Consider the following 20034-nt stretch of genomic DNA (forward strand, 5'->3'; position numbering starts at 1 on the left):
CACTTAGATAAATTAAATATAAATTAGGCCGCGTCACATTAAGGGTGGGAATTTTCTGTAATGAGGACCTCGTTATACCACAAGACTTTTCTCCGTGGGAAAAATGTTGAAAAGCCTATAATTTAATTAGGTTTGAAAAAAGTGGTATATTTTGAGTTGTTCTGCTTTCACGAATTTTTATATTATTTACACTTTTAATTATAATTTTTAAAAATAATTAACTTACTTTTGGCCGCTATTGAACTTTTCAATTACTAGTGACTCGATGTATACGACTGGGGCTTCGAATCGCCAAGTTAAAATGTTCATTGTAGTTGAATGATTCCACAAAAGCAAGACAGACTTAATTGAGTCTGCGAATGTGGATCCGAAAACCCGACGATGAACGCTACCGGGTTTGAAATACTGTTCTCTATGGTTACAGATAAAGAAAAATTGTCAAAAACTATTAATTTTTCATACTAAAATTTTAATACTCATAAATATCGAAAATTCAATGAATTACTTAAATACGTTTATCATTTTCGATTTTGATTTAGAACCTTCCAATTGTAATACAAAATTGCCTATTTCTCCGCCGTGATCTCTGCTCGCTTGAGAATCTGCCAACGTTATCGTCACTCGATAAAGATTTACTGAAAGTCATCGATATATATTTAATTATTACAAAGAATTCTTTCATTTTTACATACGTGTAATTAAAAAAAATTAATTCGTTAACATTTTTTAAAATATGAACAAACCGAACAATGTTTACGGTTGTTGAACAAATTTGACTTGATAAAATTCTGGTACTCAAAAATATAAACATAAAAAAATATTTACTACCAAATCGAAATTGTATTTTAATCACGTTATCATTATCGAAATTTTCTATTTCTACTCGCCATTAAGTAGGACAACTTTTGATAAAAATCACGTTCCTGATCACATGCTAAAAAACGCGTAAGATTGAAATGTCGTACCAGGTCTTCATGAGGTATTGCGCAAAGAGTTTACATATGAATTGGTATTTTATAACAAATATCAAAATCTAGTACCAGGACTTTATAAGCATCATACGTCCAGGTGTCACGGGAAGTCATTCGGTGTTCAGTTAGCGATTTTCAAGTGGGCCACCAATTGGTGTCTACTAATGATGTTAACATAATTCGATAATCCGAATAATGATGACACCGGCCGATGATCCTCACGAGTTCCTGGTCCGAAAATGTTGATATGTTCATCTGAAAATCTGTACCGTCAAGTGATAAGGTAACTTTTAAACGGCTGCCGTGAACTGATCAGACGGTCAGGTTTATGTACTGAAAAAGTTAGGCGGTATTCGTCCAGTGACACAGACGAATTACAGTGTCCGATCACTAGGCTACCGTCAACTTGTTAACGCGTATTCCATAGCACCTTTTAGGTAGGCAGTGTTGGCCGAGAAAATAATAACGCACTGCGTCAGCTCTTTTTTTTACATTTTATTTGTCAAGTTTTTGAGGACACTTTTTTAATACTTATTTTAGCGTACGTTTATTATCAAATTACAATGTTATGCTCAGGATATTTTTATGGAGCCAGGAAAATGTTTACTACTACCTATAAATCGCATTTTAAATAAGTAATTATTTTTATCGTGGGAATTTCAACACCTAACTTCTCCAGAGCACGTCGATAATTTCACGATTATGACCGTCCAGTAGACTTAATCAATTCATTTTGTTTAAAAGATTTTTTTAAGCAAATAAATATTTACCGCAAAACGGTGCTGTTTCACTGGTGATGGTGAATAATCTCAAATGAGGCATCGTGTTGGCGTCGCCGGCAGCAATCATAGGCGCGTGTCTTTTCCAATGACCTGTAGACCGCATACCCATTTCGGCGCATATTCTTCCTTCGGGATTCTAAAACGTCATTATATGAAATTAATTATGAACTTTATCAGTGCGATGCACTGCAAAATTACTTACCGATTCGCTGTAACACGAGAAACATTCTCCTTTCAAGAAGTCTTCGTACGAATCACATTCAATAGCTATAAAATTGCAGCTTGGTTTAATGGATTCAGTGAAGAACTCGTGAGCTCTGACGTGGTTGCAAGCCAAAAATCTTCTCATTCCCTGGTAAAAACTTCCGTTTTCACTGTTTATGTAATTCATCATGCCTTGATCGCAACCAGGTTGATTTTCTCCTCCGTTAGGATAGAAATCCAGGTGACCAATTGGCTGACTCATTCCCAAACCTTTTAAATGAGAATACATCAATTTATGAAGACTGTTGATTTTTAGTAGAGTCAAACTTTATATATTAAAGTAGAAGCGCAGGTACAGATTATTTATGGGGGTTTTTAATACATCGACTATCCATATTATTTTTTTTAATATAATTTGACTACATGTAGACAAAGATTTTTTAACGGGAATCTCTTTTTCTAATGCTCTTCTAGTAACGCAACAGTGTTTAAAAATAAAGTTTTTTTTTTATGCGAGTACTTGAAACAATATTATTGACTTATATAAAAGATATTTATTTAAAAAAAAGTAAATTATTATTTCTTATAAAAGAAAAATACTTTTTAAAAGTTAAAGTAAATACTATTGTTGTCTACGTCGAGATGCATAACAATAAAAATAACAAAACAATATCGCAACAGTAGTTTTTAATCGGCTGTAGAGAAAATATAAATGAGTTTCTTAAATTCTTTTTGATGTTATTTACAAACATTTTCTGACTGAAGATGTTATTAATTGTTTTCGATGTTTACCAAGTGTAAAAAAGTATTTGTTTATAGAAGTTATTTTTACAACAGACTTCCTACTGTTGAATTTCTATTAAGCTGAAACATGACGTATTGTTAGTTTTTCGAGCAATTCACGAACTTACCCAATTCCCCGCCTTTGATAAATGGTTGCGAGTCCGTGTGTATGATATCTACATAAAGTGCGTCTGAAGGGTCCAAACGAATCATTGGATCAGTTTGGCTGAAATGTGGCTCGGCCGGATCCAATCCAGTTATTCGGCCTAAAGTTATACCGAAATTGGTCTGTAAAATGCTACCAACGTATCCGGACAGATGTGAACCCAAACTGTGACCAATTAGATGGACATTAGCTACGTTCAAGCCCAGTTCTTTCTAAATTATTAACCACCGCAAAATTTAATTAAAAAAAAAATTAATAGTTTTCGTGTGATCGTTAAAGTTTGATCACTAGAAAACTTACCCTTAAAGTATTGATGAGATGAGCGGTGATTCTTCCCACGAGTCGAATATTTGCTACCGCTTGAGTGTATGGCGGACTAGATCCACCTTCCCAGTCAATGAGAATTACATTGGCCTCGTTGCGGCTTAATATCTGGTTGCTGATCTCTTTTAACCACGATCGCTGTCCGCCTTCCAAGAACCCGTGCGTAACGAAGTAGGTAGGCATTGATGGTATGAGGTTAGATTCGTAGATTGAATTTGGGTCTTTGTGGTATAGCCATTGACACTCGTCTTTATTGGTTCGCGTGTGCAAACAGTACTGGGGGTTCACTTTTTCCGGATGTTCTGGAAACGCGTTCGCCGGTCGGTCTTCCCACAAACCGGTCACCGAAAAACAACCGTATTCGCCGTAGCATTTTACTCCGACATCTAAACACATCAAAATATTTAATTGTTATTTCATTAATTATTGTATGGTATGGTATAACCAAACCGAAATAATTGATCTTTGACAACGTCTATTCAGCGATTATGAGTCAAAGCAATAATTTCCTTTTGAATTGATGTAGTTATGTGGATATTTAAAAAATTATTTTTTTGGTTTTAATTTTATATTCGTTGTTCGAATCTTTACTTTTTCATTAAAAACAAAATCGCTTAGATAATTCGGTATTATAAAACGACTTAAAATGAATACATAAAAAATTGTACGTAATATATTTAAAAAAAAAATGTTCTTATCGAGGCTATTTTTATTTGAAAATACTAATATTAATATTTGCAGTGTTATACTTTTTAACAAAATCTCTTAATCTGTAAATCAGTCAACAATAGTAAAATAAATATAAATTTGCTGTTTGTCAGAACGAGTATTAAGTTTTTATTTGTTATTGTAGGAATATTATGCTGTAATAGTCCACAAGTACAATATTAGCTGATGTTTTTCATAGTAAAATAGCATTTTACTATTAGTAACCGAAGAGAACCTCAGAGATAAAAAGCAATAATTTTTTAGACTTTGTGCCATCACGTTAGGCTGGTAAACTTCCGCCATCTCATGCTACCGCCAAATGTACACGAAGGTATTACGAGGTTTAAATTTAAATCGTACGATAACACAGCACATTTATTATTAACACATTTTGTTCTCAGCAATTGAAATTCGATATGTCGTGACATTGCATAATTAAATTTCCCGTTATTTGCTGAAATCCTAATGGAACGCGTGAATTATAAACAATAAGTGTCTAAAAACTGTATTTGAGAACGCGCGGATCTTTTCTTTTTTTTTATCCGATAAGCCAATTTTATTATTTACCCGACGCGTTACTTGAAAATTGTTTATGGTCAAAGGCTAAAGTAGCGCCAAGACGAGCAGCACGGAACTCGTGATAACAGTGCGATTACACTAATCTATCGCTTGTTGGCAGCGAAAAATAAATTCCTAGTGAAATACTAAAATTACGCGCGTTTTTTTCCGCGTGCGTTCAAAACGTTTGAACAATTAACGGTGTTTAACTTGATCGAAACAGTAATTGTCATCGTTAATAACGTTTGTTGACAGGTATATTTTTAGACGTTCTTTCACCGCCGTGTCGTTCAATTAGACGGTACACAATTGGTACTTACTGTCGCCTTCCAACGTCACGTTGTTCGCGCTGTCGGTGTAGTTGGCCGGGAACGTGATGTTATCAGTCTGCGCCAAATAAAGCATCGTTTGCAGCAGCAGACTGCCCGTGTGATTGAACATGTTGAATTATTCGGTAATTTAATATTAAAAAATCGGACTGATTGAATATTTTTCCCGCGAATAACTTTGCACTAGCCACTCGGAGCCGGACGAATAAACATTTACACATTCAGAACATTTATGTTGTCAGGCAAACGAATTGCGTTCATTGCGACGTCACGTCGATGCGCCAAAGTTTATTTTCGAGCAGTTGTTTTATTTACTTTTCTAGAGAACAAATATTACACCGCACAATGGAAACGGCCAACGTTTGTAAGAGTGTTGTTGTAATTCTCTGCGATGGTGATCGCGCACCGGATGCTGAGCGCGGTCTGATCGACACGACGCGCGTTTTGTACGTTTTGACGGCTAAAAGCCCGACGATTACTTAATTGCAGCCGAGCAAAGTTCAGCAAATGACATGGTCAGTCGGCGCGCTGGCATCGATCGCGTCAAATGCCGCTGACGGTTTTGTTTGTTTTTTCAAAACGAGTGTTTTGAACAACATGTTGTTCTCGGTAGGCCAACACACTTCATGTGACGCTCCAACGTAACAACTGCAAGTGGTCGGCACTCGCACGAAAAACACAACCGGACAACAGTTAACCGCGTTTTACATGGGCGATTTGTTTGTCGGTAATGAATTCCTTGAAATTATAGTTCGGTTATTATTATTAAAATGGATTTCGTGCGACCACAAGGCAAAGTCCAACGAGTAATTGTACTTTATCGAACAATGTTGTTCTGTGTACTTTAAACCTTTTAAAAATCATCGAGTCGCTAAAATGTCCAATACTAGTGGTGCACTCGAGGGGAGGTGATATCGTCGCCATCGAACAGGCGCCATACATAAATACTTTAAATGTTTTTAACGCATCTTTTCCAATTATTGTACGACGACTAAGAAAAATAACTTATACATTAAGTTTATAAATAAAAAAAATTTATTGTGTAATTATAAGTCCATATTTTTCAATAAAACAGGTGACAACATTTTTGAAACGTTTTTTTTTCAAAACACCCTTGCCGAACAAACGTCGAAATCGGAATACTGTTATTATCTACTGTATTTTATAAAACCGAGAGGGAAGCATTTTATTAGACGAAATGCAAAAAAAAAAAAACGCGATCAAATCAGTAACATTGTTTGCGTACGCCATTTTCCAATGTTCGTATATTTCCTTCTTTTGACACACCAGAACTTATCCGTTCGTATATTAGGCAATTTCAAACAACATTTCATGAACTATTGGCACCGTTAGCATAAAAAAAAACAACCTCGAGAATTGTGACGATTTCGAAAAAAAAAATAATCATTCTGTACTATAAAGAATTTAAATTCATAAAATTTATAGGCCGTTAAGTGTTCAAACATTTCTTTTATTCTTTATCTAAATAATAAATCAATATGTAGTCATGTTACTTAGCTCACTAGTCAAGGCTTCGATCTAATTTAACTGCAGTAGAATCTCATGAATAAAAAAAAAAAAACAACAAACTTGAGCAAGGCCAACCTGATCCAGAAACTTTATTTAATTTTCTAAATTCGATGAAATCAACTACTATACAATAATGTACTTGACTGGATGTTTTAATTTTAATAATTAATCGGTTTTGTCACAGATGGTGACTTACGCTTAATTGATGTTAGTAAAAAAAGTCGGAAGATGTTATAACATTTTTTTAACGCTGTAGTTTTTTACAAAATCACTTAATACATTTTAATACTATATTGATAATATTAATGTATCGATTATCAATATTCTTTTGTTTAAAATTTCTTATAACCATTTATTATAATTATAATCTTTTATGGCAATGACATTTTTCAGTTATCAAATAACATTTTTTTTACCGATTATCTAATTTTTTTCGATAACTTGATTTTTTAATATATTCTTACGGCTAAACTATTTTATTTAAAGGTTTTTAAAGAAGTTGTTCACCTTTATTATTTACAAAACAAACGAAAAATTTAAAAATAATTTTATAATTTTTGTATAATTTCTTATCATTTTTTTTGTTTACAATATATTTATGTTATTTAATTAAAATTTACTCGTAGACGTAATATTACATATTTGAATGAAACCAAAATAATGATTCAGCGAAAATAGACGTAAATGCTGACGATTTGTGAATACCATTTAGAAAAATTATGTACTAAAAGTCATCCTTCAAATATAAAAAACATTGACGTCACGTTAGATCGGAAAATAGGTATATACTTTTTTNCCTTCAAATATAAAAAAAAACTTGACGTCACGTTAGATCGGAAAATAGGTATATACTTTTTTATCTGTGAATTTAATGAATCATTTACCGGAGTCTCAACTTGCGTTTCCTAATTACTGTACAATTTTATCAGTGACGTTATCCGTTATGAGATTCATTATTTAATCTTTTGTTACTATGGAATGTGTTGTACTAATATACTAATGAAATTATATCACATACGGATAAAATATATATTCTTAATACGAATTTTGATTTTAGTTTTTTGTGCGTATAATTATTTGCGGTGTAGCACATTTTACACAGATAATAATTTTATACATAGTAAATGAGTATTAAAAAAGCTACCGCATTCTTAGTATAGTCAGTGGCGGTCAAACGGGAGAAGTTTAGTTGGATGGATCCCCTCCTTTGTTGATATTTTTGACCAATTTATAAAAAAAAAAACAATATTTTGGACACTATATGAATATAATATTTAATTAAAGATTTATTGAACATAATAATATGAAAAGTGTATTTCATAAATATCGAATGTTTGATTCTAATTTTGGTGGTTATCTATATGTGTGTTAATTCAATGGGATACTATTTTTGTAAAGATTTTTCATCCCCTCCCACTAAAAATCATTTGACTGCCACTGGGTACATTTAATGTAAAAAAATAAATATTTGAATCTTTATATTCTATATACATAAGTACACATTCATTTATCACAGAGTTCAAATTTCGACTTGAAAAAATATGTACAATATTCTTACAATAATAATGCACAAGTTTTTAAATATTTGTATAACTAATAATATCTTTATAGTATAGTTGTTAATTTATGAATAAATAACTCAATCCGTTTGGGAAAGTAAATGCAAAAATAAATTAAAACTATAATTATTAGGAATACCGTTTTCCAACACATACATTGCGTGTTTATCAACATTTATACGAACTAATTATTAATTAGTTTGTATACTTGTAATATTTCAATTGTATGTGTTAGTGTTAGATAAATAAATAAAAAAATATTTTCTAAATAAATTATTCGTTATCTCGACTGTCCAAGTCTCCAATAAAAAATTTCTCTATTTCCTGCAAAGTCTTGTTTTCAGTTTCTGGCATACAAGCATATAAATACAGTGTTCCTATTAGAGTAATTGCACCATAAGCAACAAAGAGTCCTGGTAAAGTAAGCCAAGCTTGTGAATCTAAAAATGTTTTGGTGAATACAAACGACATCAAGAATGCCATCGCTGCTGTCAGTCCACTAGCAATTCCACGACCTCTGTTGGAAATAAAATTCAAAATTATTTTTAACAAATTTTAAATCACAATTTACGCAATTAGTTTGATTTAAATTTATGTTTTTTTGTTAAAATATTCAAGTATACTAAATTGCTTGTAAGTTATTAATGATATTTGTTTATTTATATAATATATCAATAATATATTGACATACTAAATCATATTGCATTAACACTGATTAGGTAATGACTGAATTAAAAAGGTTACTCGCACGATTTTTATAACCGATGAGTATGTATTTATAATTTTCAACATAATATTAGTTCAAAATCAATTTAATTTTTAAAACCAACGATAAAAACAAGGAATTGCATATGAATAAATAAATTTAAAAAAATTACTCTTATAGTTGAACATGCTAAGAGTTCGATTTGAAAAGTTCTTTTTAAGTTTGATATTTGAGCCCAACACAAAAGATTAGGTAATTGTCAGATAAATTTATATTTTCAATTTAAATATTAATACCTACGTACCTCGTATGTACGTACTAGTTAGTTTGTTAATATAACTTTATACATTTTAATTAAACTTCAAAAAAATATTTTAATAGAAATTTCGTGTTAATATATATTATAATAACACAACATTTTAAAATCTACGCCATAGTAATTTACAACTATATTAATTAAACTAAAATTTTGTGAGCATTTTAATAAAAATTATAAATTAACAATTATTTATAATTAAAATTTTTTTTATCCGTTTAAACTTGTTATCAATCATTCAATTTTTAATTTTTTAAATTTCAAAAATAATCATCATCTTACCCTTAAATCCCCATTTTTATTAGCCTATAAAAAATAGCAAAATAAAAGTATATTTAGTAATGAATACTATTCTAGGTCTTTTATTTATCAAAATTTATCTCTCTATTAACGTTTTACCAATTTTACTTATAATGGAAATTTAGTTTACTGTAGACTAACTTGGTTGGATATATTTCGCTAACCAACATCCATGGCATAGGGAAAACGCCATAACCGGAAAAGAAGAACAATGTGTTCAGTAGTATCATAGGTATCCATGAGTTCTCAAAAGAGAAATACTTGACTGTTATCATATAAAATCCAATGCCCAACATTGAAAGTGCACAAAGAGTCATGGACATTAAGGTTATTGAACGTTTGCCAAACTTAGCAACAGTAAAGACATTTAGAAGTGTTCCGATCAGTGTTAAAATTGACGTATAAACCTAAAATGCAAACAAAATAAATTATCGTTATGATTAATCTGAACATAAAGTTTTTTCTGAGAAAAATTTCTTAATAAATTAAAATTGTTTTATTAAATTTGCTACAAGACATCAATAATTAATAGGAAATAAATTGTAGATGTGTATATTAATTGTAACGTATCGAAGGTCATCTAAGCAACATAATAGTAGACGATACTGCTGTAGGGTTTTAGCAGTCAATACATATTTTATGCAACCGTGAAGAAGTCAATAAATTAATCATTTTTACCAAAGTCCAGTGAGCACGACATGGTAATCCAATTTCTTCGAAGACGGAAATCAAATAAGGTTTGGCAGGAATGAATGTTGCAAAGTTCCAAAAGAAAAAGAATAGCATGATGAATATGAATGGCCGGTTGAGTTCTGAAGACCAGATTTGTTTTAATGCGTCCGTCCATGGCATAATTTTTTTTATTTCGAAGTTTGGATCTCCTAAAAGTAAAAAAAAAAAAAGTAATTGTTTGATCATTGATAAAAGTACACGTATAGTTGAAATGGAACTTTAAAATTTTAAAATTAACCAGTTCCACTCGAATTTTAAATACAAATGGAAATCTTGTCTTACAACACAATGGAAATTGTATTGCTTGTAATGGCTAAAAATAATTAGATTTTTACCAATGGTTGCATCTTCAGTCGTGTTAATCTGCAAGTACTTTACATAAGATAGCCGTCTTTGATCGCAACCGCAGTCACCATATGCTTCTGGGTCTGCACACTTATTGTACCCCGCGTACATGGACATGTCAGAGAATTCTTCTTCTACTTCATCTGTATTCACACAGCCTCTTAGATAAGCCAACGACTTTTTTGCTTCACTGGATCTATTTCTCGATAATAACCAAATTGGAGATTCAGTTGTCTGAAAACAAATGAAATTGTAAATAATTATCCTTATAGAATTGGATGACAAGAGTAAAGGTAGTTAAATCTTAAGAGAAATGTGTCAAGTATATGTCGTGGAGCAATTTTACACTCACCAGTAAGGTAATAGCGACGAAGGAAATGATTGGTACTGACATATTAAGCATTGCTATGGTTCGCCATTGGATGTTTGTGGACATCAGATAAGCTATAAAAGAGCCCAACATGATCGTAAATGTGGACACTGATGACAACGGCCCTCTTAGTTTGGGCTCGATGGTTTCGCCGACATATGTAAGAATTGGCGCTTCGCTTAAGCCCATGCTGAGTCCTAGTGCTACACACGATATGTACAAATCAAACGGCGTAGTGGCTTTCCATAGTACGTACCAGCCTATTAGCTGAGGAACACTAACGGCGGCCATGCACCACTTGCGACCAATGATTTCTTGTAGCAGACCCGATAGCAGGCCGCCTGTGGGATGGCATACTAATAATACGCTACCATACCATGATGCTTCGCTCACAGATAATATAACAGCGTTATCACTATCCTTTTCATCATTAGTTGATAATAACGATCCGATGACAACTGTGGGTATGGCGAGAGACATGCCAAATCCAAGCATAATCACATTTTGCACGATAATCGTGCTTATCTGAAATTAATCATAAAAAATGTAACTATAATTGACAGTATTGATTGAAATACGAAAAACAAATGTCACTTTGGTTAATTATTTTGAAAAATGAGAAAATAGATTGTGACAAACAGTAAAAGTAAATGAGCATTTACACATTTGAATTTCTCTGCCAAAGAAATAGTTGCGCAAATTATTAAAATAATTTAAAGGTACGAATAAAAAAAAAATCAACGAACAAAATTTATAATTTTGTAAAATAAAGTTTATTTATTTATTTCAAAAAAAATAATAAATATTATAGTAATCTTAATAAGGCTATCCCTAAATTATACTTTGTAACAAATTTTGTTTTTGTCACAGTGATAACGGATAAATTCAATTAAAAATAATTATCCTATTTGAAGCCATTTTTGATTATAATTATAATAATAAAAATGTTAGCAATGGTTTTCAGTGCATAATTTTCTCCTTAGGCGTGAACATGTTTACAAATCATTGCGGTTGTAAATCAATGCCATTAATCACATACGTTCGCTTTATGAGGTCTATACAACTCTAGTTTCTTTAATAATTGTATTGATGCTGAAAAAATGTCCTTGAAGTTTAGTAGTCTTCCTACTTTCTATATCAATGTTTTAGTAACGTTTAATCTAAGAACTTTGCTAATTGACGTCAAATGTAAAATATTGAATTAAAGAGTTGACTAAAAACTGTATATTTGATCGCTTCGGACTAAAATAGTAGTGTTTATTGATAGCCGAATTTAACATATAAAATTAGTAACAAAGTTTTGTTTATGAGCATATAAAATACAGGAAAAAAATTATTAGAAAAGAAATTTTTACTTTCGATAGTTAATTTGACGTTTTCAAGTTCAAGGATGCCACTAGCCTGTAGCAACGATATATTAATTTTGAGAAGTCTTTTAGTATACTTAGGAATAAATTATAATAGTTTAAATTTAATTATGTTATTGTTAAAGAATTACTCATTTTAGGAAGTGATTGTCAAGCATTCGTATTACATATGTATTACATATGTCAATTTTTTTTTTCAATTTTTTAAAGTTATTAACCGCAGAGTCAATTATTGTCATAGTTTTCTTTATTTTGGCTTTCATTAAAAATAAATTAAGTATTTTGTTCTTGTGAGTACTAACACGTTGTTAATTGCCAGTTAATTTATAGGAATATGTCGAAATTTTAAATAGTTTCAAAATATTTTTTTTCCATTATATAAAAATAAAAACCTTAAGATTATATTAATTTTTGAGTTTATATTCTATGCTAAATTTATAGTTATTGATAGCACAATAATAAACTAGAAAATAATTAATTTAATAACAATTGATTTATATCAAAATTTGATTAAAAACAAAAAAATCAAGTAAATAAGTATACATACTTGAGCAAATGAAGACCTGAGAGAGTTATACTCAGATTTGTTTAACTCTGCANTGACCTGAGTGAGTTATACTCAGATTTGTTTAACTCTGCATCAACCTTTGGTGACGCAATATCTTCCATTTTTTATAAATAAATAATGCTAACTGAACAAAACGTTATATAGTAAGGATATTTTATTTCACAAAAACTATTTTAATATTCATTGTAGTTTTAATTGAAAAAAGTTATTCCAGGTTATGTAGCTACAGAGTTCGCTATGTATCTGTTACCGAACTACGGCCAGCAATGAATTGATTGCACGTCTTTTCTTGCACCGCAACTGTTGCGATGAGATAGATCAAGGTGTTTCGGGTGGTCGTCAATGACCTTAAGTAGGATAGTTAAAGCTATACAAATTAATATCGCATCAATATATTCATTTAAATAATGCCTTATATGCTAGTTAAATATGAAATGTTCTAATTATTTCAACATACAGTAGAACTTTCATGAATGTTCNCTAATTATTTCAACATACAGTGGAACTTTCATGAATGTTCAACTTAAAAAAAGGATTTTTATGCCGCATTTATAAAATATTAAAACGGTTGTTTGAAAAAAATAAACCATTATAATTTTTATTCTATTTTACTTCACAAATTTTAGAAAACAACTATCTTATTTAGTAAAAGATTATATTGTTGTTACCCAATGTTTTAGCTATAAAGAGAAACTGATAAGTATTGATTATACTATAATGCGTATTTATTGTGGTTGTCATAAAATTTTTTAAGTCTAACTGGAGCGATGTTGTTGATCAATTTATGGAAAGAACCCAAGTTATATTTAATTGAAGTCGTTTTCTTTAAAAATTGATAAAATTCCTCTAATTTTTTTTATTATGGAAATTTGCCAAAAATTTAGTATCGTGTAAACCAGAAATTTTTTTTTGCTACTTGAAATTGATATAAATTTTTTAAAAAATCATGGACATTTACCAAATTCATATCAACAATGAGCTTTCTTTTGATATGTGTTTTATAAAAATCCAATTAATAATCTTAGTTAAAAAACAGATTGAACGGATCACCCACGTACACTAAAACACAATTTATGTGGCAACTTTTAACCTATATGAAATTTAAGATTTTAAAACGTATTAAAAGTTAAAAAATGTGAATCAATCAATGGTTTATTATATGAAATCAGCCAATAAAGAAGAAAAATGCACAATTTTTTCTAATTATTGTCTACTAATTGATTTTTTATGCAAATAAACAGTCTAAAATAGAGATTAATCTATTTTTTGAAGCGTTTTATGATAGTTATATAAATTACTGTCTAATGACAAATCTATTCTTGTCCCAACTATACGGTTTTTTTGTTTTTAATTTATTAGTAAATATACTTAAAAGGAGTTTAGAATAGGCAATAATATTTCTTATAATACTATTAATTATTTTATTATACTATATTTATAAATTCTTTTTCGTTATTTTCAATGTAGTAGTTATTTTCTATATATTAGCATAAAAACAGTAATGTTATGGATTTATAAATCCCTAACGCGTACACTTTTAAAAGAGTACAGGATGTATTTGATATGAGGGTAGTCAGCTCTCTTTCTCCAAAAAGGATATATTGTTATCTTGACTGTTAAATCTATAATCATTTTTTTATTTTATTTTAATAATGAAATTTTGATTTTTTCGGTTTCATAAAAAGTAATTCTTCTTTTTTCTTTTTTTCTCGTTTTTATTCCAACTACTAGGGGTAGGCCACCCCTATCTTTAACTTCCACTTGACATGATCTCCCATATCATCTTTGCACACATCAACAGTCATTATTGCATTCAATAACATCCCTCCATTTCTTTTTTTGTTTTCCTTAACCTCTTCGTTCTTTAATATTCATCTTCATAATTGTTCATACAGCTGCTGATCCCTCTCTCCTCATAATATGACCAAAACATTTAAGTCTATTTTTTCTCATATTATCTATGATTAACTCTATATCTATGCACTCTTTTATATGATCATTTCTTATCATATTTTTTCATTCATCCATCTAAGCATTCTTATGTCTATTATACTCATTCTCTGCTTTATTCTCTTGTGAACTGTCCAACACTCTGAATTATACATAATAGTTGGTTTCACTACTACTTTGACCGTTCTTTTACACAACTAATCGTAAATACTTAAAACTTTCTATCTCTCCTATCACGTCCTCACTTATTGCTACTAATTTCCTCATTTCAACTACCTCGTGTTCTCCTTTGCCAAACTTGTACTCTATATAATCTGTCTTTCTTATTCTTAATCATTTTCTTTAAGAGCTCATCTCCACATCTCTAGACTTTGATTAATTTCCTCACTATTTTCACTTTTAATACTATATCATCCGCAAATAACATGCACCACCGAACCTCCTTATATTTCTCTAGCAATTTTTTTTTCATCACAAAAAATAGTAAGAAAGAGCTTAAAGAAGAATCTTGGTGAACTCCTATACTTCTATCCTAAAATCTTCTGTTACTTCGCCTACACTTTTAACTCTGGTACATAAGCCAATGTATATATCCTCTATTAAATTAATGTACCTTTTTAATATTTTTTTCTCATTAATTCCCACTTCAAAATCTCTCTCGGTACTTAATCATTTGCTTTCTCCAAACCTATAAATAACATACACAGCTTTTTCTTCTTTTCTATTAATTATCTTACACAAAAAGTAGCTCTATCATTGTCTTTCCAGGCAAAAAACCAATTGGTTCTTTATAAAAAGTAATTACAAATGTATAAGAAAATTTTTAATTTTTCAATATTTATCTCAACTTTTATAAACATTTGAAAATTAAAAATAATTTTTTAATTCTTATGAATTTCACTAAATAATTTACAAATTCGGAATTGTTATGTTTAAAAATTAAAAAATTTTGAAATCACAATGAGAGTTAAAAAAAAATTGTGGTATTATGGTGACAATAGAGGCTGGTGAAATGCTACTTTATATCTTCTCATGTTTAATTTTATTAAATTCTAATATAAAAAATTCTTAATATTTATAAAAAAAATTAATTATATATTTTTAAAACATTATATTATTTACATTTACACAAAACATCTAAATAAAATAAAAATATTAATATATAAATTTAAAATTATAATTTGTAATATTTTTAATATCCCTTTAAAATATGTCATATAAAGAGGGTCTGTTTATTTTTATCTCTGGACATTTATGAACCTCTCTACTCTTCCGGTTCTAGTATAAAAGTGCTAAAATCTATTAAAATATTGATTAAAAAGTTGTTATCGACTTGTCATTTTCTTATTTTTAAATTAATTAAACATATATGTTCTTTTTTAAACAACTTAAGTTGTTATTATTTTAAAGGGGTGGGGGGTGGATAGGATCATTTTTTTTAATTTCAGTACATAGTATACTATTAACTTCCGAAAAAAAATTATACTTTTAATGATATTACGTGTACTAATAATGAAATTCAAAACATTTGTGTCAACATTTAAATATGCTATGAGCAATTAAAATTCCGTTAAATTACAGAGCTTTCTCGAATTTTTGAACTTAAATCTATTATCGTTGGTGTATTTTATTTAATATAAATAATATATTTAAATATTATAAAATTTTTTATATTTAGATGTTAGAAATGAACAGGGTAAAATAAATTAATTTAAATTTAGAATTTTTATAAATTGTTTTAAGATCTGAAATATAAAGATATTTATTAAAAAAATTAATAAAAAAACCCTAAAAAAAGTAGACAAAAGGGGATATCTGATACTAAAATGCCATGTGGAAGTTATGACAGGTAACGTATCGGATAAAATAGAACATAGGGGTTACACTTAATGAGTATTTAAAAACCTAAATAACACAGGAAGTTGATAATTGGGTAGCTGAACATTTACTGACCTTTAGTCACATAAACTAATATAAATTAATTAAATAATTACAGAAATCTTAATTTAAAAAAGAAATTTAACATTCTTATGAATAAAAAAGTTTATCTAAATGGGATTATTAAAAAGTGAGTTTATTATCGAAAAATAATGTCAAAATCGAACAGATGATGACGTCATAGGGGTATATATAGATTGTTTTTCTTAATAAAGGTACTAATGTTTAGCACTGATAGTGATAACATAGTTGTTGAGATACGTATAACGGTATAAATATATTTTTAAGATTTTTAATGGTGTTTAAAAAAATATTCAGCTGAATACAACTAATATTTCTTGTATTGAAGATTAATTTTTTTATAATAGTCTAATGTTAAGCTACACGTCAGTATTATTAAATTGTTGATTCAATTTTTTTAAAGGACGCACTTTAAAAAAGCAAAAACATATATTATTGATAAATAAACGATAAATCTATTGTGCTTAAATATACATTTACCTAGAGAGAATTACAATTTGTTCAAACTAAAAAATAAATGCTGTGTTATTTTATAGTTAATTTTTTAAATATAAAAAGATTTAAACGAAAATCAATTTCATTATTTTCTAAAAATTAGACTGTGTATTTCTTTCTTAAGTATTTACTATGTATTTGCAAAGTATTATTTTGGTTTACCCACTATACTTTTTGGTTGGAACAGAGGTAAGATACAATTATATTGAGCGTTCAATACTTAAATTGTATAATTTGTCTTATTTGCAGTGTTGGACTCAACTCAGATCATCTTTTTTTTTGTGATTTATTATTTAAAAAATCAAATTTCGAACAGAGTGATTTAAATGAATATTTGAAAGAAACATTTAAAATTGAGAATAAACTAAATCTTGAAATAAACGGTATATTACATTAATTGGTTTAAACTCATCCGAACAATTTCACGCCTAATTCAGAGATAATATATACAGAATGATTTGCTCATTGTGTCTTACGCAATGTTCTCAAAAAGATACATAGAATATATAATTTTTTCTGATCAGAAATTATTAGTACCTACATACTTTAATTAAGACAAAACAATCATCTCTTCCTTTCTTTATAAATTTTGTCATATTTAGTTTTTTTTTAATGAAACATATATTTAAATAGCTTAGAAATAAGAAACAAATTTTGAACCAGTATTTCGGAAGTTATTAACATTCAAAAATAAAGAATGGAGTTGAAGAGCAATTCTGTTTATTTTCACCTCTAAACATTTCGACATCGCACAACTCCTCCTCCTGTCATGATGTAAAAATAATTATATCTTATAAAATAATGTTACAAAAGTTATTATCAATAATTTATTTTCTTAATTAGATAATTTTTATCTAATTCTTTTTATTGTATTTTATAATCTAGTACAATGCATATGTTGTTATTAAGAAAAATAATTTAATGATATATTATTATGATTACATTAAACGACTCAAAATTTAATAATGGTAAAAATTTTGTGTTAAAATATTTAGTTTAAATATCCAGAAAATTTTTGATAGCTCAATAATTTATAGAAATTTTTGTGTTTTTCTCATAATTTTTACGTATAAAATATGTAAAATGAAATTATTAGTAAGAATAATACTACGCTCTATTCTTCACCAATTAATTATTTTTTACAAAAATTAACCATATAAAGTTTTTTTTCTTACATAATTAATAACTACAGTATTAACAAGTAATCTTATTATATAATAAAACAAGTAAAAAATGCTATCCGCCTATGACAACTATGCTATCGTCTATCGTTAAATCACAGTAACCAATATTCTTATCAAAATTGAATTTTTTACATAGTCCCAGAAATAATATCCTGCCTATTTTGTTTGTAATTATTCTGTAATATTAAACCAATTATTATAATTAGAATATTAATAATTATTGTGTATACCAGGGGCATATTTTTCCCCTTGAACCAGTGCTAACAATATTTTTTAGGCGGACTTCTAAGAAATATGGCTATAATGACCATTTTGTTGATCATCACTTTGATTTTTAGCAAAAAAATTCTATAACATGTTTACCAAAGTAAAAAATATTAAATACCCTCCCAAAATAATTTCTGAGTACGCCCAAGGGAAATTGTTACCTCAGTAACAAACGTCAACCTTATACCCAATACATTTTACTATTTCCTTTTTAAAATTTTTCTGATTTTAATAATTGAATTTTTAATATATTTTTCACGTGCATCATAATTAAACAATTATTTTGTATATTGGTTTTCAGGAATATAAAAAAAATTATTTAATGTTTTCAAATTAAAATTAAATGAAACATTTTTTAGGACCTGTTTGCATATATTATAAAGAAATTTTAGATTTTTTGGCAGGGATAAATAAAGATGGTGACAAAGATGTAATGGTAATTTAGTTTTTAATTAATTAAATTTAAATTTAATTTTAATTTTAATTTTTTATTTTTCTTTTGGGAAATAAATGTCGAATAATAAAAAAAAAAGAAATTTACTAAATTTGAGGTTTCAATGCTCACTAACAAATTAACTGAAGTTGATAAAAATATGGACGGTTTGTTTAATATTGATGAAGTGAGAAATTTTACTAATGATTTAATATTGAGGGGTGATCAAACAATTGCAGAAAAAATTTGCAAAGATATGGAATTAAAGTTCCATGTTATAAGTAACTATTTGAAAATTATCAGAATGACATAAAAAATTTTAACATAGTATATTATCATGTCAAATTATTATTTTTGTCTAGGAGAAATGACGGCTGCAAAGATTTTGTATAACGCTTTAATGAGAATGCCTAATATTGAATTTGATGAAAATAATTTGATTAAATTTAAGAATGAACAAATATTTCTTAAAGAAAAATAATTTTGCTGATTCAATGAAAATGATTCATAATGTGATATTGATTTATTTATTTTTTATTCAATTTTAAAACTATTATATAGATTAAATTCATTTAAATAAGAATAATAAATTTTAGCTTTTATACTTATTATATATTTTATCTTAGATATATAGAATAATATACATAATTACCTAAACATCATGGAAGATAGTATTTCGTTTTTTTTATTTAATAGATAATTTATTAATTGACGTTAAAAGAGATGGCCAATGGTAATCTGAATTTAATTTGATTTCCCAAAAGTTATTTAAAAAGTTATATTAAGTGTATTTAGTATATGTATTTTGTGAATTTTTATAAATCGCCCTTACTATAAAAAAATTACGTTACTCAATTTTTTGAAAGTTTTCAAGACAAATAGTAAATTAGTAATATCAATATTGAATATCAAGTTATGATACTAATCAATAGACCTTTTTGTAGTGAAAAATGTATTATTTTTGATTGTCAAAAGTTTTGTTATTACCAGCGTAAGCACAACAATGGCGATACTACTTAACTGAAATTAAATGATGTGTTGTAGTTTCAATGCATTTGACATGAGTTAAATTTCTTTTCACGCATTATCTTCAAACGTTTAGTATACTTTTTTTTTTTAGAAGTTATT

At 28.4% G+C, this 20034-nt stretch overlaps 3 protein-coding genes across 4 annotated transcripts; 1 reads left to right on the forward strand and 2 right to left on the reverse strand.

Annotated features, from left to right (window-relative positions):
* Positions 1-46: 46 nt before the first annotated feature.
* On the reverse strand, positions 47-5546 carry LOC126901859 (pancreatic triacylglycerol lipase-like). 2 transcript variants are annotated; one of them, XM_050678723.1, is made up of 7 exons: positions 4817-5546; positions 3207-3616; positions 2869-3118; positions 1956-2227; positions 1742-1889; positions 506-635; positions 47-412 (listed from the first exon to the last, which is right to left on the reverse strand). In XM_050678723.1, exons 1-7 carry the CDS (start codon positions 4935-4937, stop codon positions 223-225), a joined length of 1521 nt encoding a protein of 506 aa, XP_050534680.1. In that variant the 5' UTR covers positions 4938-5546; the 3' UTR covers positions 47-222. The 2 variants fall into 2 exon arrangements, with proteins under 2 accessions (XP_050534680.1, XP_050534681.1); XM_050678724.1 differs by having other exon boundaries at positions 273-412; positions 477-635; positions 4817-5545.
* Positions 5547-7171: 1625 nt separating this feature from the next.
* LOC126901864 (facilitated trehalose transporter Tret1-like) lies at positions 7172-12902 on the reverse strand. Its single transcript, XM_050678730.1, has 7 exons — positions 12655-12902; positions 12598-12613; positions 10666-11208; positions 10304-10547; positions 9915-10117; positions 9378-9643; positions 7172-8431 (listed from the first exon to the last, which is right to left on the reverse strand). The coding sequence occupies exons 1-7, from the start codon at positions 12717-12719 to the stop codon at positions 8188-8190; spliced, it is 1581 nt and encodes a 526-aa protein (XP_050534687.1). The 5' UTR covers positions 12720-12902; the 3' UTR covers positions 7172-8187.
* A 4184-nt stretch (positions 12903-17086) lies between these two features.
* LOC126901863 (uncharacterized) lies at positions 17087-19573 on the forward strand. The gene is made up of 5 exons (XM_050678728.1): positions 17087-17211; positions 17270-17405; positions 18833-18909; positions 19007-19187; positions 19269-19573. The coding sequence occupies exons 1-5, from the start codon at positions 17155-17157 to the stop codon at positions 19385-19387; spliced, it is 570 nt and encodes a 189-aa protein (XP_050534685.1). The 5' UTR covers positions 17087-17154; the 3' UTR covers positions 19388-19573.
* The last annotated feature ends 461 nt before the right edge of the window (positions 19574-20034 follow it).

The sequence above is a fragment of the Daktulosphaira vitifoliae genome, unplaced genomic scaffold (genome assembly GCF_025091365.1).
Source record: "Daktulosphaira vitifoliae isolate Bord-2020 unplaced genomic scaffold, ASM2509136v1 Scaffold_3, whole genome shotgun sequence".
In the NCBI taxonomy this organism is placed as follows: Eukaryota; Metazoa; Arthropoda; class Insecta; order Hemiptera; family Phylloxeridae; genus Daktulosphaira; species Daktulosphaira vitifoliae.